This window comes from Anas platyrhynchos, chromosome 1 (assembly GCF_047663525.1).
Source record: "Anas platyrhynchos isolate ZD024472 breed Pekin duck chromosome 1, IASCAAS_PekinDuck_T2T, whole genome shotgun sequence".
Lineage (NCBI taxonomy): Eukaryota > Metazoa > Chordata > Aves > Anseriformes > Anatidae > Anas > Anas platyrhynchos.
The window spans coordinates 27,372,853-27,397,798 of NC_092587.1; the positions used below are offsets into that span (position 1 = coordinate 27,372,853).

Below are 24,946 nucleotides of genomic sequence, written 5' to 3' on the forward strand. Positions count from 1 at the left end.
CATGGTGGAGATTCATGCTAGCCCAGATTCTGGCACCCGAAATGGCACAGATCCACCTGTAAGACAGCTCACCTACTCTGGCCCATGCTCTCTGTGCAAAGTACCTGAAGGTCAAAGCCTTCAGGAAGTGTTATAACAGAAAAATCACAAATAATACAAAAAATTACTATTCAGAACAGTAACAGGACAAAACTAGAAGATATACCGAAGTTTCAAAATAAAGATCTTTATTTCAAAATAGTGTTTGAGAATAGCACATCCAGTTAATAGAAAATACAAATAGCAAGTTACCATTTTTTCCAAAATGGGACAGTTTGCAGAGATATATACTGAAACACTGTACAAGTTCACAAGAACTCTTATAAAATACAATTAAGTTCTGATGTTTTAAACTATATTTTCACATTTGTCTCCTTCTAATTATGATTGTTTTAATGACACAAGGTGCATATAAGATTGTCTACAGAGTGAAAATTACAAAACAGAATTTAATAATATAAATATAAAAAGGAAATCCTTAAACTACATACTAATATTCTCTGCTACAAAGATACATTTTACAAAAGTGCTAATATCTCTATGACAAATAGTAGCAGATTACACTTAAATGTCAAACAAATCACATAATTTTTTTTTGAACTGTAATAATTTTATAGTTCTAATCACTGTGTTAATAAACACAGTATTTTCACTTTCTTGTATTTCACAAATGAAATGGGAAAAGAAATATGTCTCTGTGTGTGTGCACGTGTAGGAGAGTGTACACATATGCATAGATGCATCAACAGAGCTCTTGTATCTAGAATTTGTACTGGACAGTACAATACTAGAAATACGTTCTTAATAGTAAATACATTCCTCAGATTTTCATAATTTCAAACAATCAGAACAAAATCTGAGTTCATGTAAGTAGAAACAAGGGATTGTATAAATTGTATAATTCTTTTACACAGACGATACTCCCTGGATTAACATTTTCGTTTTTTATACTATATCATCCTGTGGTAAAAGTAATTTTTACATCCAGTATTCACTGAAAGCTTGAAATGCAAATGTGCAGTTTTCCAAACACAACGTTGGAAATGCTCGGGCAGGGATGTCCTAACAGGACAGGAGACAGGAAGTACTTTTCCCCACCTCCAGAAGCACAATCAGACAGGAAACAGCCATAATTCACCTCTCTGTGGTGACAAGGACACAAGGAAGGACAGACAGCTAGTGGTGCTACCTGGCCCCAGAGAGCATGGCCCCACCACCACTGTGTCAACCATAGGCCTACAATGGGTGAAGCACTGTCTACACTTTTTCCAAGGTGCATCAAGTCCCAGTGCTCACTGTGATGCCCCCAATTTCCCCAGAGGCATTATGCCTTACAAAGGCAAAATGCCTCCAGGCACTGCCACTCAACCAATGCACCTCTTCCCCCTTCCCAATGTGGTTCAGACTTTTAGGAGTCATAATTGAGCCCCATGGGCCTGATTCTGAGCTCAGGGAATTTATCAATTTAGTTATATGATTGCTTATTAGCCTGCCTATTACCATAATATCTTTGTGCTCTCTAACTGGAACTACACCAATGGAAAATTCTGACATTAATGGAAATGTACTCAGTTTATGCAACACAGATCTGAATCTGGCCCAACATATGGGGAAAACAAAACAAAACCAAACCACCACATATGGATCACTTCTTGTAGTTACTATCAAAAAGCAGATAAGACACCCTCTGAGTAAATCTGCATTGCATCAGAATATACCACAATATGCAGATGTTAAGGCAAAAGGTAACACCTCCCAGCTCCCAAATATAGTTGAGGATTTGGCTATTTTACCTTCAGTGATAACTTGCAGTAGTAGGCACTACTAGTCAGTGTTCACAGGTAGAAGCTTGGATTAATATAAGGCAATTTGTTGACTTAGCTTCACATTCCTGTGATGTTTAGTTTGTCACATTTGCATAAACTGAATTCACTCCAGTGGAAAGAGACATTTATGATCAATTCACTTAACAGAAATATGGTATTGGCTATTGATGACTCTTTAACAAGGTATAAATTTACTAGATCCAACAATCTCCAAATAGGAAATCTGAAGTGTAGGTAGGAAAGATTCAGTATGTGAGATCAAGATGTACAGGTGGTTTTATGCAGTAAAGTTAATGAGCTACAGACATAGAGGGGAGAAACTAGCAAATGGGAAATAAAATGGGTACCATTATTCCCTAAATCTGGGAATGTCGTAAACCTTTCTATGCATTGGACTAAATTAATTTCACAATTGCAAAGACAAAGACAGATTTTTCTCAGAAAGTCTTAATGGTATAATAGGGAAAAAATTGCCAACCAAATCCTAACTTTGTACTTACCAACTTTTCAAATTATATTATTTTTATATGAAAAGGATATACTTTTAAAATATATCCCTTTTTTACATAGCTTTTTAAAAAATATCACTTAAAACATATGCAAAAAGCAAATGTAATATTCTCATATATGATGACAGAATTCCTTGATTGAGTCGGTTTTAATTTGGTCTTTATATCCAGTTTAAATGGTGCAATCTTGTATGGATCATGCTCACACAATGAATAAATATTAAATTACATTATACTAACTGTAAAGCCACAAAACCTGGCAGGGCCTCTAATGTACAGATTTAGATTCTTGAGTTAACTTTTGATATATTCCCCTTAATAGCCAAATTTTTAAGATTTGTTAATTTATTAGTCTATGGATATATTTCATGTCTACACAGATTTCCAAAGTCTGTTTCTAAAAAGAAGCATTTCAACTAATATTAGTAATGAAGTAGAACAAAAGTTCTCTATTCTGTCTTGATTGATAACAATGAAACCTTGGTACTCTAATTGATAGTAAAATTTACATTGACTCCAGATTGTCAAATCTACATGTACTATTAACATAATACGAGGAATATCTTTCAAACAAATGAGATATTCAAAACAAAAGAAACATTGTCAATGTGACCATGGTAGCAAAACCAACAGTAGGTTAGTGGTGTTGAGAACTGAATTTAGTTTAAGATTATAGAACAAGGTTAGTTCGAACCCAAGGAGACCGAAACAAAGACATTTTGCTTTTAAGAATTCCTGTAATGGAATGTTATGTATGTAGGCATTTGAGCATTTAAACGTTAAAGTAGGTAAAGGCAAATACTTAAGGCTTTGTCCTGTAGTCTTTACTCCAACTAAAATCTGTCACTAAATTCAAATGGCAACTTTGCCCTCATATATTGCCTGCAGTATCAGGCCTATAATTTTCATTAAAATCTTCCATTTGCAAAGCCAAAAGGAAGCTGGAATGTAGCTTGAGTTTCACATACAAAACTATACAACTTGTGTTAGAAGACAGATTTGAGGACTGCTTACAAAAAGTATTTATATATAGGGAATGAACAGTGCAATACCAGTTGGTTGTGTGAAAATCTTACCTTGTCTTTCTTCAAATGTATTTAAAGAAAAGCTCTCCAGTTTTTAAGAGATTAGAAAGGGATAAGTATTTCAGGATGGGAAGCAGATCCCACAGCATTCCATGCAGATCTCCAAGCAATCTGAAGATTCACAACATGCATCCATTATGCCACAGTCCATGTCACAAGGGCAGTTACAGTCATCTCCCATCTCGTCCCCACAGCAACAGCAGCAGGCCTCCGATGTGCAGATGCCACAGGATGCTTGTCCCAGTACAATGTTACAGAGAGTGAGAAATTCACAGAACAAGCAAGCCAGGATACAGTGAACACAGCAATCTTCACATATACCAGTTCAGTAGAATGTCACATATTTAAAAAAAAAAAAAAAAGAGAGAGAGAGAGAGAAAAAAAATTTAAATGTTATTCTGAATACAGATGCATAACAATGTCAGATAAGTTGTTGAAAGACAATGATTCACAATAGACATAATCTTAACACCATAAAGAACATGTTTCCTATCTTCAAGGTCACTTATGCAGCCTAACATCTCCTATTCAATTACCAGTTTTGGTGTAAGCTTCTTTTCTCCAATTCATTTCATGAAAATTCCAAGTACTAAACGTCCACTTAAATTTATTTCTCCAGTCATTTATTATGTAAAATATCCATATCCATGATCCTCAGTCCCAATTACTTTGTTTCAGGAGAATTCACACCTATACCTGAATGTCAATACTCATCTCTCTCAAGTACTATTAAATTACATAAGGTAACCGGAAAGGCAACTCACTGTCAAAAAAAAAAAAAAAAAAAAAAAAAAAAGGCACCAAAAGAATTAACTTAATGGAATTTATTCAACTATAGAATAATTTCAAACATTTGATAAGTCCGTGAGACAGGACAGAAAAACACAAACACTGGAATTAAACATGTGCCAATGAAATTGAAACTGAAGAGTGAGGGATTTGTTTTCACTGTCATATAATCACAAAATGGTTTGGACTGGAAGGGACCTTAAAGATTCCAACCCCCCTGCCATGGGAAGGTGTCTCCCACAAATCCCATTACTCAAAGCCGCAACCAGCCTGGCCTTGAACATTTCCAGGGATGAAGCATACACAGTTTCTCTGGGCAACCTGTTCCAGTGCCTTCCCCCCACCTCAGAGTAAAGAAATTCTTCCTTATATCTAATCTAAATCTTCCCTCTTTCTGTTTAAAACCATTACCCCTTGTCCTGCCCTCTGTAAGTACTGGAAGGCCACTATAAGGTTTCCCTTGAGCCTTCTGTTCTCCAGGCTGAACAACCCCAACTCTCTCAACCTGGAGAGGTGCTCCAGCCCTCTGATTATCCTCCTCTGGACCCACTCTAACAGGTCCATGCCCTTTGTGCTGAGGGCCCCACAGCTGAACGCAGCTATTCAGGTGAGGTCTCAGAAGAGCAGAGTAGAGAAGGAGAATCAATCTCTCCCAACTGGCTGGCCATTCTTTTGATGCAACCCAGGATACGACGGCTTTCTGGGCTGCAAGCACACACTGCTGGCTCATATTGAGCTTTTCATCCATAATCACCTCTCAGATCCTTCTCCATAGGACTGCTGTCAATTCACTTATTGCTCATCCTGTATTCATGCTTGGGATTGCTCCAACACAGGTGCAGGGTCTTGCAATTGGCCTTGTTGAACTGCATGTAGTTCACACAGACCCACCTTTGGAGCCTGTCAAGGTCCCTCTAGATGGCATCCCTTCCCTCCAGCATGTCAACCACACCACACAGCTTGGTGTCATCTACAAACTTGGTAAGGGTGCACTCAATCCCACTGCTTGGTGTCATCTACAAACTTGGTAAGGGTGCACTCAATCCCACTGCCCATGTCACTGACAAAGATGTTCCATACTGGATCCAGTAAAGATCCCTAAGGAACACCACTCATCACTCATCTCCACCCGGATATTGAACTGTTGACCATAAATCTTTGAGTGTAACCATTCAGGCAATAGTAAGTATATAAAGTCTGTGAAGCATATTTAATTTGTAAGAGGCAGTGTACAGCCAGCCCAGAAAGAAAATGAAAACTTTAAAATACACAAAACATTCAGTTGGAGAATATTGTTCTTTCATAAACAGCTTTTGTTTTTCTTCTTACAGCTTGCAAGCCTTTAACTCCTTTATCCACAGATATTTGAAGATTGGGAAGTTGTTCTGGGGAAAATATCCTGCATCATCTCATCCTTTCTGTTCCTAGAGTCCCTCACAGGTATCTGCTATGAGAAGCCATTAGCAAAAACAGGATATTGAACTATGCAGACATTTCCTCTGACCAAGTACTGAATCTTCATAGAAATCACAGGTTGGAGGCTGTTATTTTTGGGGAAAGCCTGCAATTATTTGCAGAAGTAATACAATTACCAAGACTCTAAAACATATTTATAATATCTAAAATGATGGAGTAACCCTGGCAAGTATCTTGATTGAATCAATGTATCACTAACACTGAAGAAACTGACTGCAGGATAGAACAGAGCTGATTTTACACTAGCAAGCTGTTGTGATTTAACCCAGCCAGCAGCTAAACACACAATACTCACAGCAATGCAGCTCACAGTTCAACACCACTTGCAAAATCTTTCCCAAGAATGAAAGCAACTACCTGAATCCTTAGTTCACACTACCTCCACAATGCTGCAGATGGATTTCTCCTAATTATTACGTGAGTTAGATCCAAACTTATCTTGGGAATGCCTGTACTGCAGTGTCGTCACAGTCACAACATACATAATGAGCATATACACCCAAGTGAAAAAGAAAATTTAAACATCAAAAAGAAGAAAAATGCAGGTAAGATTGAGCTATTTTTAAAGACAATTGTTGCCTGTACTAAAAAGGCTGCTTTTTCCTAGGAAATGCTGTCACTAAATAAATGACCTTCATAGAAAACACAGAAGATATGTGAAATAAAGCTGGGGAGTATCCGTTCATGGAAGAGGACCAAAGCCATACCAATAGCGATTAATTAGCTGGTTGTCATGGAGATGGTGTTAAATTTGTTCAGGTACAATCTCCTTTCAGATTTTCTTTTAATGCAAAGGAAAAAGATAAAGAAGCCAAGAGTTGTATCTAAGAAGCCTTCATATTTGAAGAACTGAGATTTTTAGTATTTTACATCTTTAAAATACAACTGCAAGAACCAAGTACCATAACAGATTTTGTTCTACAAATAACTTTTAAACAAAACACCTTAATAAAACTTTATGAGCATCAGTATTGAAAACAAGATGCTCAGACAAATCTTGCATGCTTCATACAGGGATATGTAAAATTGAAGGGTAAGAACTAAACATTTATATAAATTATAACATATATATTTTTTGATGGACAAGAGAAACAATTCATAAATTAAACCAAAAGGGACTGCACTTTCTGGACCCAACCCCCCCCTCAAAATAAATAAATAAATAAATAAAATAATAATTTCCCTTTACACTAAATCGATACTTAAACGTAGAGGCCATGTTGGTTTAAATTATGATATTTCCAAGGTAACAGCTACCAAATATGGCCCAAGATAACAGAAAGAAATAATATTTTTTTGCCTTTGCCTTTAATGCTATAGCATAAACTCAGTGAGGATCTTTCCATCTCTTCTTCACTGACTGAAACGCTAAAAGAATTTTGTTGTTGTTGTTTATTTTAATTTCCTTGTGTATTCAACACTTGGTAAAACATGCTGTTACCTAGCTCTGCCTGACCAGCTGAATTCAGAATCATGACTCTAAAAATCAGCAATACCTTTTTTCTGGATGGATTGTTGGAAGAATGACTTTCATGTATGACTCCTACTTCTTAGCTTATCTCCTGATGCAATTATAAATAAGATGAAAAGATGCAGTCGTGGTGTTTTTTGTAATAGCAGTGACACAAGACCTTAATGTCTCATAACATAGCTCCAGGGTCCAAGGTTCAGGCTGGATGTTAGGGAAAGGTTATTTACTGAGAGGGTGGTTGGGTACTGGCACAGCCTTCCCAGCAAGTGGTCATGGCACTGAGCCTTCCAGGGCTCAAGAAGCATTTGGACAATGCTCTCAGACACAGGGTCTGATTTTTGGGTAGAGTTGGACTTGATGATCGCTGTAGGTCCCTTCCAATTCAGGATATTCTATGTTTCTATGATTTTATATCTATATATTATACAAAACATTCTTGACTAGTACCCATATTCATACCCCAATCTGCCAGTTTCAAAGAAAAATTTATAGAGTTTAAAATACTTCCTTTGGTTGTTGTTGTAGGATGCCATGGTCAGAGAAAGCCATCTGTGAAGAAGATACTATATAAAACTCCCAAAGAGAGAATACCAGGTTTATCAATACCATGTTGGATACCACTAATATATATTCTACTGTTTGCACTCCCTGATCATTCTTCCCTGGTACCCATACCAACTAATTTAACATGTTAAGACTATACTTAATATCCTCTCTTTGAACTTACTACATCAAAATCCTAATAGTTTTTGCAGATAAGTGAATAGTGGAACAAATTATTCCAATTGGAATTAAATGTAATTTATATATTTGGAAAAAAAAAATTAAAAAGTAAATTTGATGATCTTAAGGCCTGATAACATGTTTTCTAGAAACTTTTAACATATTTTAGCCTTTTTTGTTAAAGAAATGATACAGCAATATAAGTTGTGACACAACACCTATGTTACCTTAAAAGTAGCTAGTTTAAAGTGATATAAGTGGTATTTTTATTTTATTTTATTATTATTTTTTAGGATAAAAGTTTTTTTTTAATTTTTTTTTCCCCATTAGAGATAGTCATGAAAATGAGAATTAGGGGTGCCCTTTTACTAAGGACCAAACTGCATCTTCCTTGCTGTTCATGATGCAGCAATGTTGATAAATAGTTAACTTCTAAGTTTCTTGGAATTTAAGTTTTCACTTAAATACTTTCACAGAGAGAGAAGAAACTAGTCTATTTCTCATTACATAAGACCACCATTAATGAAGACTTTCCTCCAGACTTCCAAACTACACCATGCCAGTCAAAACATTGTATCACATTTGTTGAGTAGGATTCAAGCTCCCAGAAACTATGCTGGATGACATAAATTATGATAGGGTTGGTCTGTAGGCACTGAGAATATATCTTATTAGACCAGCCCACTGTTAGTGGAAAAAAACAGATTCACTTTCAGACACACAATCTCATCCACAATTACCCTTTCATTATTATCCTGGGATAAAAGTTCAACCTGAAGTTAAAAGGGTCATCTCATGCAGCGTTTTTAAATACCAGTGTAAGTAAAGCTGTTTAAAGCTGTTTCCTCAGACTTTTGGCACATCCCCAAAAGTCACAGATTTGTTAGGGAACTTCATGAAAACTCTTAAAACAATGCCAAGGCAAATAGAAGCTCAGCAAACTTGTCCAAGTTTTTGTTGCTTAGATCATACATGTAATTCCAGCTACCTTGTGCTGATGTAGCCAGCGTATATGTTACAAATAACACCTACTTTAACTGGGCTATAAACGTTATCTCAGACAATATCCAGACTAGCAGCTTAAAATCTCTTAAAACTGTTTATCCACTGATACTCAAAGTCCAGGGAGCCCCACATTATATCTTATCATGGTTATAATAGCTATGTTCAATTAAAGAAAAGAAATAATATTAGCAATGAAACAGCTTTAATTTTTGTCTATGTACATGTCTTCAAACATTTGCACGTTACTTTTTATTTCTAAAATCTTTCCATACACACATTGTTCTGATATCTAATTTCTTGTAAATACTCACACATATGTTTCTTTTATTTCAGCTTCCCTTTTATCCCCTCCTTTTCATTTTTATGAAAAGATGCAGCTTTGCTTAAGAAACAGATTTTAAGAGAACTATCATCTAAACTGTACAAGATCTGCAGAAGTTAAACTGAAAAAAAGTGTACAGAGAAGCACACAGGCAGGCTGATCTGTGCTGCTTTTGTAATGTTTGACACTAACCTCTCACAAACTGACCCAATAAGCTTTCATACCAAGCAGGCAGGTCACATATGATAAAAGGTTTCCCTGTCTGTAATGGTAAATAAGCTCACTTACAGCATACTGACCTTGGTCAGCTTTTTACTAACTATATCCACGGAGTTCAGACAACTCAAAACAAATCTCCAGGCACTCTGCTGTCTCACAGCAAGAATCAAAAAAGGGCAAACCCGCAATCAAAGTGCCGGTTGAGGTCCTCAGCGGGTGTTCGTGCCGGGCCCCCGCAGCGCCCTGAACAGAAGCCCCAGCAGGCGCTGTAGGCTTCCTGCCACCGGCGCAGGCAGGGATAAGCCATGGCCAGGAATAATAGCCCTGGCCAGATCAGCACAGCACTCAGCTACAAACAGGAGGTGAGCCATGGAGAAACTGCCCCAGCCCACATTTCTAAAAGGTGTGTGTTACCCAGAGGTGGGATGTCAGCTTACAGAGCAGCTGCACGTGCGCTAACACAATGCCATGCCCATACTATGTGGAGCTCCTGTGCAGCTTCTGCTTCCCATCCTCTTTTAGAAAATTCACCATGTCCACTAAAATTCTGAAATAAAAAGAAGAAAACCAGACAGAATAAACTGACATGTGAGATGGAGTATAGCTATCCCTGGAAAACAGAGCTCCATTTATTTAGATGGGGGTCAATAAAGTTACAAATCATGACAGGTGATATTTCAGCTTTTTAAAATAGAAAATGATCATCTCTCTTGATCAAGAAAATTAAAATATTGCCTGAACAGGCAAAATGAACAGAACACTGCAAAATCAATAGAAACTTTCATCAAAGCCTATATTCTAAACTCTTAATACAGACGTAACCTTGAAAGAAAAATGATCCAGGTTCTTTATGTTAAACATATAGAAATACTATGAAACGTGCCAATTTACAATACCTAAGACTTCCTTCAAATCTGCAGCTTTCATTCCCATTGTTCATCAAGGCAAATACTGACACTAGTTAGATGCCAGCTGGACTGTGACCTTATAAAATGGATGCTGTGGAAAGATCTTTCTTCATTGCAGGCCCTGTGTTCCACTCGCTTGTTTAACACAATGTGTAAAACATATGCCAAGATTTCTATGCAAGCAAAAGTACAAACCATGCTTAAAACACACTGCTTTTCAAAATATTTTTTTTAAAATGATAGTTTTGACCATATGATAATGTTAGTTGCCTGACTGACAACTGCCTTCTGACACAACCTTGTCTAACAAACAGTTTAAAGTACTAAAATACTTCTTGCTCAGACAGAACTCCAGTTTAAAGCAAGTTCCAAAAGATAACAATGGAAATTTTGGCACAAGTAAAGAGATTTGCAGGATATTGATTAAGTAGCTGTCTAAGGGCTGATAGGGCCGATTTCAGAAGTGCATGTAAGAAATAATAAAAAAGAAAAAAAAAAAAAAAAGAAAATTAAAGAAAAAGGAGGGAGAAAGCAGGAGAGAAAATGAGAAAAGGAGAGAAAGAAAGGATGAAAGAGAAGGAAAGAAAATTTGAGAAAGAGAAAGAGAGTGGGAGAAAGAGGAGGGAAAGAAAGAGAGAAAGAGAGGAGAGAGGAGAAAGAAAAAAGAAAAAAAAAAAAGGAGAAGAGAATGGAAGAAAGGGAAAGGGGGAAGGGGAAGAAAAGAAAGGGAAAAAGCTCCTTTGCACCTTTGTATATGCACATACACACACATGCTGCAAGCTTTATCTACCTCTCTCCTGCATCTAGCTATCTAGCTTTATTAAACTTCCAGTGACCTATTTTGGGGAAAAAAAAAATAATAATTGGAAAGAAGATGCCTTGTCCTGCCTCTCTGGTTTAGGGAGCCTGAAAAGGAATGAAATAAAGATCTGCCATACATAAAGGAGTCTGGCTCATGATCTGCTTACAGTAGTTTAATGAGCTATCCTGTCCAGATGAGCACAGTAGTTGCATGCTCTCAACGTTTCAAATATGTGAAGTGCTAAACTCAGTGCTAATCTAAACTCAGATTATGACAGGTTGTCAGAATTTTGGTTGCTACCCTAACAATCGTAGTAATCTGTGAGGTCACAGCAACTTGACCACAAGTGAGAACTCCATTTGAAAACTTGTGTTCCTTCTCTCCACCATTAACTTCCTTTAAAAAAATGCTTTATTTAAAAAAAAAAAAAAAAAAAAAAAAAAAAGTTTATCATAAAGCTTCATACACTCTTGGTAGAAAAGCTCAGCTTGTACATGTATTTTACAAAATAATTAGTGTTTATTTCATTTTGCCCCTCCTTTCCACCTGTTCTGTTAATTAAATTCCTCTTCCATCCCCCCACTGCCCAGTTTCTTTTCACCTTTTCTTCTCCAGCCCTGGGTACATCGTTATTATTTGTGTCCCACCATTCTGATACACTTGTATGTATGTACTCAGTTACCTCTCTTCATTTCCTAACACCTAGATTTACTGTTCAGCTGCCTCTTTACTGTCTCCTTCAGATTTCCTTCCTTCTTTAAGTTGCTTTTGACTGTTCCTCCTTTCTTCTCCTCTTGTGTGTAGTTAAACAGAAACTTCCAAAAGCAGCAACTAAATTGTCTCATTTTTTTTACTCATTTTCAATTTCTTTTTCAGGTTTCCAAGGTTGCTCTGTGCTACATATCATAGGTGCAAAGTGACAATTCACTTTGCCAGTAGTCTACAGACCACAGTCTTGCAAGAACTGTGACACTTCTGACACAAAACATGTTAAATATCATTAACATTATTATATAAATTAAAAAATATATATAATCATTTTTTCACAACATGCAGTGAAACCTATCCAGTCCTTTTGAAAAATCCTTAGAACTGAAACAGTGTTTAAAAACTGTTTTTTAAAAGAGATACTCCAACTCTTTCATAATTCCTTTGTGTTTTTTTGTTGTTTGTTTTTTTGTTTTTGTAGTGTAAGTCATGGAGCTGAGTAAGATTTCTTCAGGGATGATATGGATTAATAATAGATGCAGAGGAAGAGCAGAGTTAGTGAATGCACTTACACCCTCCTAAGCCTCACTGGATGTGAAGTGTTTCTAAACAGCATATATTGGAATGCTGACTTGACTCCATGGTCTAGATCTTCATATAAAAATGCAGATGGCAGAGGGAGGAGAGGGAAGGGGAGGAAAGGGAAAAGGGACAATTTCAAATCGTTTCCTATCTGCTCCATCTGTCTGTGAATCTTTTCAATAGTTTCTACAGAAATGTCATTAGATCAAGAATACAAAACTGTTCACAAAAAATACCTCTGCCTACAAAAGATTCAGAATATGAAGTTGTAGAACTTGTGTCCAAATTAATTTGTGTATACCATCTCAAAAGAGTGTCTATGAAATCCTCAGTCACAGTACTTATTAGTGGTACTAATTAGTACTTATTACTTAATAAGTGGTACTTATTAGTACTTATTATTGGTTTAAATGCAATTAAACTGCAATTTTAGAAGAAAAAGGAAGTGTTAACCATAAATAAGTATATAAGGGCATGGACAGAACAAAACCTATCTCTGTATAATGCTAGAATTTGTTTCTCAGAGTTTGAATATCTTAAATTTAGCAATTGCCACTTTGTATCAGCTCTGTGAACAGATCTATTTTTCTTGACTTCCAGTTTTTTGATATTGCATGAATGAAAAATATATAAGAAAAATGCAAGGCTGGAGGATGAACTGTTTTTCACATAACGGGAAGAGAGAAGGGGAATATAGCAAGAATGAAATCTCAGTTTTGGAAAGAAATTTTAGAACTGAAAGCACAAGTCAAAAATAACATTAGGTTCTTGAAGATATATATGAAAATAAACCACAGCAAGGAAGACCAGCCCATGGCCCAGTACAAATGAAGCTCTACTTGATATTATTACATAGATGCACGCAGTAGGCTTGATTGAAGTAGTAGAAGCCAAAAGAAGTCAGTCCACTGAAATCAGTGGGTTTCACCCAAGCCACTACATACATACAGTCTTTCTGATCCCTTTTGCTTCCATCCACACTGAGAATCCTCCCCATTTCACTGAACAGTACAGCCTCCTGTTTTTCTGATAATCTGTGTCTTTTCTTACCCCTCAAGATGTTTTTATTTATTTTTTTTTTAACTAGATGCACCTATGGATCTGACCTGCATTCTGAAAGAAAGCCTGCCTCAAACCAATAAAATTTATAGAGCTTCTGCACCCTTCCTGTAATGGGCAGGAGCAAAGCTCTCTGAGTATATTAGTGCTAATGGGAAGGCAATAGATTGAGTAGAGGCTCAGGAACTCTGGGACCATTAGAGTAATTGCAAGCAGTGAAAACACACACAGAGCTGAAAAAAAATATGGCAAAATTATTTACTTTTGTTTATTTAAGCTGTGCATAGGGAATATGAAGCTTTTTCATTAAAGTATTTACAGCCTAAATATAGCATAAGACACATTCATCATCAAAGCACATTTCCAAATTTTGTTATTTAGTGTTCAGACCTCACAGCTAGTCAGAATATCTCCTAACAGAACATTTTTAAAAACAAACTCTACAGTCATGGAACCTGCCATTGTTAAGTATTAACAATGTAGTAGTTACTATGTATTTAAGCATACAATTAAGTATACAATTAAGTATGTTTATGTTATGTGTAGTATGTTATGAAGTAGTGCTTTAACATTTTTCTGGTCTACCCGTTACGCCGTTAACTGGAATTTCTATCAGTTCAAGATACTAACTACAAAGAATTAAACATCACCAGACTATGCTGGCCAAATGTTTGAGAGCAAGAAATCTCCCATTGCTTCAATTTCCTTCAAATACTTAATATTTTCCTTTGGGGAAGTAACTTATGTTTTATCATAATGATTTCTATTTGCTTCTGGAGCATGAGTCATGCTCTTCAATTACTTTGAGTTGATTGTGTAATTATTAGTGAGAATGGAGTTTGGCTAGTCTTTATTCATTTTTTTTTTTGGTTGTTTTTTTTTTTTTTTTTTTTTTTTTAATAAAAAAATCTACTTACCTTCAGGTGAAGTACCTGGCTTTTGAGAAAATGCAGAGCTTATTTTACTCTTCTTGCTGCCGTCACTGTTGACAGACAAGGTGGACTGAATTTTTCTGTGCATTTTTTCTGAAACAGGAGATGAAAGTTTTCTGTTGTCTGCAGATGCATGCTTGACCCCATTGTGAATTCCACTTCCATTACTCAGGCCCACATGGCCATTTTGTACTTTGCCACTTTCTTCCTCACCCCTTTCCAGTGCTGAAGTATTTGGCTGAGGCAAGCGTTGAGGTTGTGCTTAAAATGAAAGGGAAAGAAAGTGTTAATTAAAACTGTAAATTGATAACTGAACATTTCAGGCAAGACTGGGAATTCTTTGTTCTTACTGTTCTGAGAACAGTTTGAAAAGTTAACATCTTCCATCAAAACAAGAAAGCAAAAAATATCCCTAAATTAAAAATGATTACAATTAAATTATTAAATTTAACCATTATTAAATTATTATTATGTAATTAAAAAAATATATGCTGCATGTCTAGATGAGATGTAGAATCCACACTGCACTGTTTCATAGGTTTCTGAACTAGACAGAGAGAACAAGATAACCAATGGGAAGAAGTAAAAAGTCAGGAATGGGAGCAAAAAAAGTATTAAAACTGAGGTAAAGTTGGGCTAAAGAAAGCCAGATGAAGAATGGGAGGAAACACAAACAATAAGGAGAAAATTGTACAGAAAAGAAGATAGAGACTGCAGAAAGAGAAGTGAAACTACCAGTTAGCCAGTCTGCCAGTCTTCGGAAAATAACGAGAGTGACAAGTCTGAAAGGCTACCAGTATATTAGATATGAATAGGAGTATTCTGGTAACTAACACCAGATTGAGCTTAAACTCATGGATTGCTGGGAAGAACAAAAACAGTCACAATCTTCAAGAACCTTAAAAAACAAAACAAAAAAAAATACCACCACCAACAACAAAAAAACTAAGTTCTGAAACTAATTAAACTATAAAGATAGTAACACAAGATTTCATAATCATAAAGCATCAGACCAATCACATCTCCTAATCAAAACACTGTTATCTTGCTTGGACATAAAGAGGTTTTCAAGAAGGCCTATCTTTGACTATTTATAAATTTAATGTCAAGAAAAAAAAGCCGTCCTCCCTCTCCCAACTCCCCAGTTTTTCTTTAAGATTTTCACTGAACTCTCAGAGAGATTAGACAACACCAGTAGTAAAAGCAAACACTGTTCAGGACTGCAATTCATTATCTCTTTAAACAATTCATGTAAATTTTCTGATGATTTCACAGTATAGCTTTGTATGTATATTATATATATGTAGTATATTATTTTACATAAAATATACATTTTTAAAAGTGTAGGTAATTTTAGTTTCATTTAAAGGAAACAGCTACACTGTTCGCTTCAGATACACATGACTAAACTTTTGGACAAATACTAAAATACTACCAATAGCCACAAAGATGATCAAGGAGTTGGAGCACCTCTCCTACGAAGACAGGCTGAGGGCATTGGGGTTGTTCAGCCTAGAGAAGACAAGACTCTGAGGAGACCTTAAAGCAGCCTTCCAGTACCTAAAGGACGCCTGCTGTAAAGCTGTGGGTGGGACTCTTTGTCAGGGGGTGTAGTGATAAGCAGTAATGGTTTTAAACTGAAAGAGGGTAGATTTAGATTAGATATAAGGAAGAAATTCTTTACTATGAGGGTGGAAAGACACTGGAATAGGTTGCAGATGCCCTGGAGGTGTTCAAGACCAGGTTAGATGAAGCCCTGAGCAACCTGATCTAGTGGGAGGCGTCCTTGCCCATGACAAGGAGGTTGGAAGTGGGTGATTTTAAGGTCCCCTCCAACCCAAACCATTCTGGAATTCTATCAGGACACACAGACCAGTATGGTCTTTAAAAGGACTCCCAGTTCTGAATTTGCCTAATAAAGCCTCAACACTTCCCTTTTATCAAGGACACTGATATCATATACACATTGCTTCCTCCAACTATCATATACTTGTCCAGATTAAACTTTAGATTAATCTTAAACTAAATCTTGGTTTAAATAGGAAAGGAAAGGAAAGGAAAGGAAAGGAAAGGAAAGGAAAGGAAAGGAAAGGAAAGGAAAGGAAAGGAAAGGAAAGGAAAGGAAAGGAAAGGAAAGGAAAGGAAAGGAAAGGAAAGGAAAGGAAAGGAAAGGAAAGGAAAGGAAAGGAAAGGAAAGGAAAGGAAAGGAAAGGAAAGGAAAGGAAAGGAAAGGAAAGGAAAGGAAAGGAAAGGAAAGGAAAGGAAAGGAAAGGAAAGGGGAAAAAAGGAGGGGGGGATGTTGTTTGTTTTTATTTTCCATTTGACATTTTTAGTCAGAGCAAATAAGACTTTGAAAATATACCCTACACTGCACAAATCAGTCTAGGCCAAAGTAACACGAACTGTAAACCTACTTTATAAAAGTGAAAAGTTTCTGTTGCAGGTAAGAAGAGAAGGGCTAGAGGAACATTTATGCTATTAGACTCCCCAAAGATGCGGCAGTGACAAAGATTATTACATTCCATTGGCAACAGTAACTGCTCGTGAGCTTCCAGGCCAACAGAGCAGGAGTACAAAGGTATCCTTACACTTGAACTAACTTGCCTACAAAAGTTTTCAATGGCAATACCAAAGCTGCTGTTCATTTCAGTTTTGCATTATTGCTTGAAAAATGTATGAGCAGAAGCATAGGCAAGGTACTTTCTTGCCTCTGGAATTCAATTCCAGCACATATTTGCTGTTTACATTTCCAGACTATCATGGGAGCCCCAAAACAAGTTTTTTAGTTTTCTCTTGCCTAAAATAGGAGCAGACTCATTACCAGCATAAGTCTCTAAAGCTTCTAAACTGACAGTTATGATCTTTTTCAAGACAGATAAATTGGTGGTAGCATTTTGCACTTGTTTATGTATTTCTGGTGCTTTCAACAGCATAAAACCATTAGAGAGTGTCCAAAGGCAGGCTATAAAGACGGTGAAGGGTCCAGTGGGGAAGATGTATGAGGAGTGGCTGAGGTCCCTTGGTTTGTTCAGCCCAGAGCAGAGCAGGCTGAGGGGAGGCCTCATGGCGGCCTGCAGCTCTCTCAGGAGGGGAGCAGAGGGGCAGGCTCTGGGCTCTGCTCTCTGGGGACAGCGACAGGACCCGAGGGAATGGCATGGAGCTGGGACAGGGGAGGGTCAGGCTGGGGGTTAGGGAAAGGTTCTGCACCCAGAGGGTGGTCAGGCACTGGGACAGGCTCCTCAGGGCAGTGGTCATGGCACTCCTGCTGGAGTTCAAGAAGCATTTGGACAGTGCTCTTGGACATGTTGTCACCCATTGATTCTTGGGTAGCCCTTTTGGGGATCTGGAAGTTGGACTCAGTGATCCTTCCAGGTCCCTTCCAATTTAGGATATTCTATGATTCTATTCCATGAGAAATTATCCAAAATTCAATCTACAAAATTACAAGCTTTTTGTGTTTTTCTGTCAAATTGTAGGTGAATGTAAAGGCTTGGGGAATCTAAACAATTACTGTTTTTGCTTTTATTAGTATTTTTATGATGGTAGTGGGGGTTTTGTTTGCTTATTTTGGGGGGGGGGGGTAGGGTGTTAATAATAATCCTGTTCCCAAAGTACTCATGCTTCAGTCTTTCAGCATTACCATACAACTTTTTAGCTGACTGGCTTTACAGTATTCACATATGATATGCAGGTCAAATCAAAATGGAATAAAACCCCAAATGGATTAGTTATCTCAATTTAAATTTATTTTAACTTTATTGATAATTTTGCACTAGGGAGACTTGAATCTTATGGTTAAAACACACTTGAAACCAATTAGGAACCATATGACCGCATTCTAGCATAAAGAACAAAAGCAATTGACAGTTCCAAGATTAAGCTACAACCACTCAGTTTAAAACAGAAATATTTTTACCTTATTTTTTAAAGGTTGTGTATATCTTAAAAAAAAAAAAAAAAGAAGTGTAATATGGGGAACGACACAATGCTTCTTAAAACATAGTGATACCCAGGGACTCTCACTCTCTCTTTAATGATCCACTGCTCTCATTCAGCTGTCTTTCTTTTTTCAAATCTTTACATATGTGACAGCTCTCAAAAGTAGACCATAGACCATCTGGCATTTTCAGAGGTGTAACTTGTGCAAATTCAGCTCTACTGGGAACACAATGCTATCTTCTGCCTGCGTTATAAAAGATACAATAGAATGTAGAACTTATGAGTTGTTTTGAATTATTCATTTTTTGCCTGTATATTCAAGAAATTTTACAAACTCTGCATTTTGTACTACATAATCACATGCGTTAAAGGTACAAAGAAACTTTTTGACACCTCTTTTCTACAGAAAGATGGCATTTTGTTTGATATGTGAACATTCAGCGCCTGTTATATCATTCTAAACAGGCCGTGTGCTGCTACAAAAGATCCCATTTTGCACTCTATGTATGAGCAAAAATTTTATTCTTGATATTCAGTAACTAATGCAATACACATCAAAATTTCAAATATGAGTTGTATGAACATTCAGCATCTTCAAATCAGTATGGCATTGGTCACTTACTGTATGCCAATGATTTTTAAAGAAATAAAAATCATTCCTCACACAACACAGAAATATTGTCAGTTTAAACATCCAGAATGAATAGTTTCAAATGTCCTAAGAAATGTGCTTTTTAGGTTAATATGTTTTTAATCTTTAGCAAAACCAGTACATTTAAGTCAATATTTTATATAGTACTAACACTAGTGGATTTTCAATAAGAATGATAAATATTGGATTAATGATTCAATAGATTGAATCTTTTTTGATAGAAAACTAGCAGATAATGTAGCTAGTAATAACTATACATGAATCTGCTGCCTGTGGAAAAGCAATAAAAAGCCAATATATTGCTATAGCATAAAATCTATTAGCATGTTTCACTGCTTCCTTGTCATTGGTTTCCTTGCAAAGTGGGCCTTAATACAGTAACTTCTGCTGTTATTTAACTGGCTTTACATAATAATTTAATTGTAATGTTACTATCTGGTGAATAAATATTCAAGTACTAAACACTTGCTATGATTCCGATGGTTTTAGATGAAGTTACTATGCACATTCTCCTTTGGACTGTAAAATCCATAGCACATATATATTCACACTGACAATACATGGTTTACACCTCTAGAAAATAACAGCTATTCTTATGAGAAAAGTCCTGATGTATGCATTTAACAGAAAAATGTATGTAAACACAGGGAAATACTCGACAAAAAGAGGACAGTTTAAGCTATCATTAGGGATTTTAGACACAATACAAAAACAAACATCACAGAATACAGGCTCCTCGGAGTCAAAGTGAATCAAAAGAAAACATCAGGAGGGAGATAAAAATTGAGACAGCTAATTAGTACCCTAATCACATCAAAAGCAATTCCAAGGCATCTGATACAGATGCCTATGGAGTTTGATAGGCTGGCCAATGTCACTGATGAAAAAAAAAAAAAGAAAAAAAAATTTCCACTGACAGCCTGGATCATCTGACTACATACCTGGAGAGGTAAGAGCACTGTTTTTCTTAACTTATGACACATCAGTTCATGACATCAGATCAGGCCATAGAAACAATATTTTTGCAGGTGGACTAGGGTGGAATAAAAATGCAAAACTGGTGGGTGTAAAAAAAAATATAACCTTTGGCATTCTCACATATTGAGAAAATACGGAATAGTACTTCAGTTCAGAATATGCTTGTCAATTCTCTGCCTCCCCCAAAAAAGTTGCAAAAACACTAAGTGAATGAATTTTTTTTTTTGGAAATAGAGAGGTCCTGCTTTGGTCCGTTAATGTTGAAAGGCAAGATCTGCATGCTAATTTGAGCCTGGAAAATTGTTTGATCTCAGCGGTAGCTGCTTCTACTTGCTCTGCATGGATCATGCTGAAGAGACCACATGGTAAGAAGGTAAGAATCAGGCCTCTGTTTCTTATCAGTACTTCATAACACAAACCCAGGCTTGAGGGGGAAAATAAAGCAAATGACAGATAGTCATGGATTTTACAGTAAAACTAGGAGCTACTTGTATTCTAGAGTAAAATTAAGGTGATTCCACATTGCTTCTGGAAAAGACATAAATTCCTAAGATATAAAAGGTGACAGTTCAAACTGACTAGCAAAAAATCTTACCTTTTCAAAAATATTACAAATTGTATGCATTTATATGCTCAATAAGCATAAAATTTCAGTGAAGCTGGAAGAACTCAAATATCTCAATCTCTCTTCCTCACCACATTTTAACTAAAATCCTGACTAGTCTCTATGCAGATCTTCAAACTACATCAATAGTTTTCTCTGCCTAGCTATCCAGAATATTAACAATCAGATTACAAGATGTACCTCTGAGTCAACCTGTGAAGTGGCTTTTGTCAGCAATTATTTTTGAATATTTTCTAGGACATAAATAGCATATAGTGCAGCTTCCATATCATAGAAAGCATACATTAACTAAATAACAAGGTACCATCAAGGTACAATCTATCTTTTAAAATCAATTTTTTACACTGAATTTTTTATACCATGCTGACTTTACAAGGAAAACAAAGTTCCAACTAACAGCATCAACTACCTTTTAAGAATTGCTTCTTGTAAGACATGGGGACATCTTCAAATGAATACAATAAATTATTATGAAACAGGATGTTCTTTGTAAAGAAAATACTGTAGTAAAATTGCTGAGTTTTACAAGACCCACACTGAGAACACTTTGTTAAAAATATGTCTGAGAACACATCCAGAGAGCACCAGGTATAACAGCAACGGGGCTGTAAGGGGACAAAGGAAAAAGACATTTTAGCTTGTCAGCTCTCAGTCCATGAAGGGCTGACAAGAATGGCAAATACGTGTGTGCATGTGTGTTTATGGGTTGAGAAGGCGACATAAGTGTACAAGAAGGTGCTAAGAGTACTCTTAAATCTGTGCAAAGACACCTGCAGTGCCTTCCTCTGGAAGCTCTGCGGGACCTTACACATTGTTTGAAGGGTTGCAGAAATTGTTTAAAGATGTCTTTGACATACCCCAAAAGCAGCATTTACCACAGGGAAGCATGAAAAAGGCTGGTAGCCAGAGGTTTACAAAGTTGATAGGCATTTCCACTGAACATGTGGAGTGAATTTCTGTATTTACAAATCCTCTTCCCTGAAGTGTTTTTGGTTTTTCTTTTTTACTTTCTTTCTTTTTTTTTTTTTTTAAATGAGGGAATGACTGCTTTTTTTTTTTTTTTTTAATAACAGCAACAGCAATTTTTTTTATCATTGCTGGATTGAGTGAGACTTTAACTTTTTTCAGTTAACCTGTCTTTTAACGGTTATCTCAAAATACAAATATATTTTTGTCTTCTAATTACCATTAGAAAATACTCTTATCATACACAAATCTTGCCATCATTAGCAGTAGTTGTGTGAGACTGAAAATATTGGCATCTATGATAAACTTTGCAAATGATATGTAAACTTTGCAAATGATATGTAAACTTTGCAAATGATATGTAAATTATTTCTAGACCACATCTAGAAATAAAAATGATTCACATAATGTGGTGGTTGATAAGCTACATCTACATAAGGTAGAATACAGTTCTTACTGCAGAATACAGTTTTTGACTTCTTGAGAACAAACAAATGTAGCTTGAAACTAAAAAAAATAGAAAAACAACAACAAGAAGAGAAGCGCCCATTCACACACACACACACAAAAAAAGGACATTGTAGGTAGCGGGAAATAGATTTCTATATAAGGCTGTATTCAAAAGTGGGAATTTTTTCTCCAAGCTTCCCACTTGCAGTATTTTATTTTTTTACCTCATATATTCTGCTAGAGGACTGAAAAAGAACTTCAGTGTATTTGCTTTTATGTTTCACAGCATTAAAAATACTTACAGTAGCAACTGTCATTGCAAAGATATGTGGAATGCCAGATTAATTTATGATCAACATTCCAGAATTCCATGTGCATGTTGTTGGTCATTTACACTTTAATCAATGACTTCTGAAGGTGATTCTTTTTGTATTTAAGGTGAATTAAATAGTTACTTAACTATTATGCTTAGTTATTTCTTCCTATGTTTTCCACATAGCATGCTTATTAAGAGAAGTATTGATCTACCTGATTTTTTTTTGTAGTTCTTGTTGTTAAATTTTGCTTTATAATACACAGTGACTTGTAGATATTGGATATGAAAACAAAATAACGCACAAATTAAGAATCGGAGAATTAGGCTTGTTAATTTCTGAAGTGGTGAAAGTGATCTATTCCTAGACCATTAATAATCGGTCATTTAGTAGATGTGGAGACAGTCCCCAGAACTGTAAAGCATACAAAGGTGTAGAAAAACAACACAATCCCACCTCACTGAGGAACAGCATGGCTTGCTTCTGAACTTCCAATTTTAAAAGGAAGGGTAATTAACCAGTACATGCAAAAAAGTAATCCAAGCTGTTGGCATGACAATTACAGCACTTATGCAATTAGTGCATATTACAACATATGGTTATACCACTGCATAAAGACACACTGGAGTCCCATGAATCTAATACATTAAGTCAATCATTTGGAAGATTTTCGATGCCTCTCACCATTGTGTTACTTGTTCCCAAATCAAATAAACTTCAAAGAAAAACTACAAATAACAGGATATCTCTTGCTGGGTATTGCCTCATAAGCGACACAACAGGATATACCGGCTAGGATAGATAACCTCAGTGTCATTAACAGCCACAACCTGTGCGAGTGCGCAAACAGGTCCTCTTGGCTCCACCATCTTCTGCTTTCTTCCTCAACAAACCAACAAGCATGAGCTATAGTCACTGTTGCACTGTAGCAAAAACCATGAGATGGTGAGACAAAAAGCAGTCCTGGCTTCTCAGCCTAGCCCATTCACCATTCAACTTTGAATGAGAAAACAGCCAAAGGTCAGATTTATTCATTACTGATCCTATATACAGGGTTCTCAGATATTTCAGCATTCTTTTAAACTCAAACAAATACATACAGAAATTGGCTGTTCTTTTTTGTTGTTGTTTGTTTTGGTCTGGTTTTGTTTGTTTTTAAAAGGGGCATAAGGGCAAATGCTTGAAATTTATTAATTTATTTATTAAATTTATTAATTAATGCTTGACATTTATTAGTTTAACTGTGAATGTTAAGATTCACTGTTCTCTTGATTTCAAGTCCTCCAGATTTCTGAATTTCTGCAGACAGAATTTCTGAAGATTCTGAAGTGTTCCACCTCAGATATCAGTCTGCCCCCTGCTCTTATCGCTTTGTCTTTCATCATCTCCATAATTCATAATTGCATAATGCTGCTATTAACAAAACCAACAACATGCAGAAAGAAAGAAATAGGAGTAAAAACAGAAGGACAGCAACAAAGAACGGAGTGTGTAAAAAGACAGTGAAGGGAAAAAAAAAAATTAGTACAAAAATAGAAATACATAAATTGATACCTGAGTTTCTGAACCTTTGCTGCATTCATTTTCTCTATGCTATTCTTTCTAGCAATCTAGAGTTGATGCTAGGTTTGGCATCAGCTATCAAGTACCAGAAAACCAAAGGAAGAAAAGGGTACAGCACAGCTGCAAGAAAAATGGAATAGGAGAAGCAAATGGGCACTAACAGCAAGGAACAGGCTAAAACTTGGGTTTTTACATTATTAAAACAATACTAGGGCAAAAACATCAAAAGAAAAAAAGAGCAGATAGCAACCACCCACAAGATGAGAGCACTGGAGGGGAAGGAGATAGAGAAGGGAAAAATATAAAGTGAGCTGAGCCACTTCAGTTTGTGAGGGCAGAAAAGGAATAGGAAAGCAAAAAAAAAAAAAAAATCATAAGTAAAGTCCACTACAGCTGAAGCATTTGCTACAAATTTTACAAGTAAGGAAATAATTAAATGATAAACCACTCATTGATAAGCAATGAAATTAACTGAAGACAAACATGTTGTATTTGCACAGTAATCTAGAGTTGGAGCAACAGCTTCTCTTCTGCTCTAGGTCAAAGAGACTCAAGGAGCCCAGGCCAAAAGTCAGCCACATTCAGCAATAGTGGAATTGTGGAAAATGGAAATTCTGTGTCAGAAAGCAGGGATTAGACATGAGGTCCACAACAATGCCTACTTTGTTGTTACTGCAGATTTCTACAGCGTGGGTGATTAATACAATGACTGTCGGTGGTAGAAAAAAAAAGGAGAAATATAGAGAGTGCATCAGGTACCACCTACCAAAATAAGTAAATAAATAAATAAGAGAGTAGATGGAGAAGCAATAGGTATCTACACAGACATTAAAGAAACTGAGAAGAGTTTCTTCTGCTACTGACTTCCTCTGGCTATGGGCATTCCTTCTGAGTAAGCAGGGCCTAGGAGATGGGCACAGGACCATCCCACCTGGCTGTTGTGCCCATGGGTGGGATTGGCAGGGCCATGGAGTAGAGGCAGCCCTCCATCTCTGCAGCCCTCC

At 36.4% G+C, this 24,946-nt stretch overlaps 1 protein-coding gene across 1 annotated transcript in view; it reads right to left on the minus strand.

The window, feature by feature from the left end:
* Positions 1–202: 202 nt before the first annotated feature.
* MDFIC (MyoD family inhibitor domain containing) overlaps positions 203–24,946 on the minus strand; it is a 49,763-nt gene continuing 25,019 nt past the window's right edge. The window contains 2 exon segments of the mRNA XM_027457532.3: positions 203–3,768; positions 14,441–14,716. Of these exon segments, the coding sequence (XP_027313333.2) occupies positions 3,521–3,768; positions 14,441–14,716 (524 nt within the window). The 3' untranslated portion in view covers positions 203–3,520.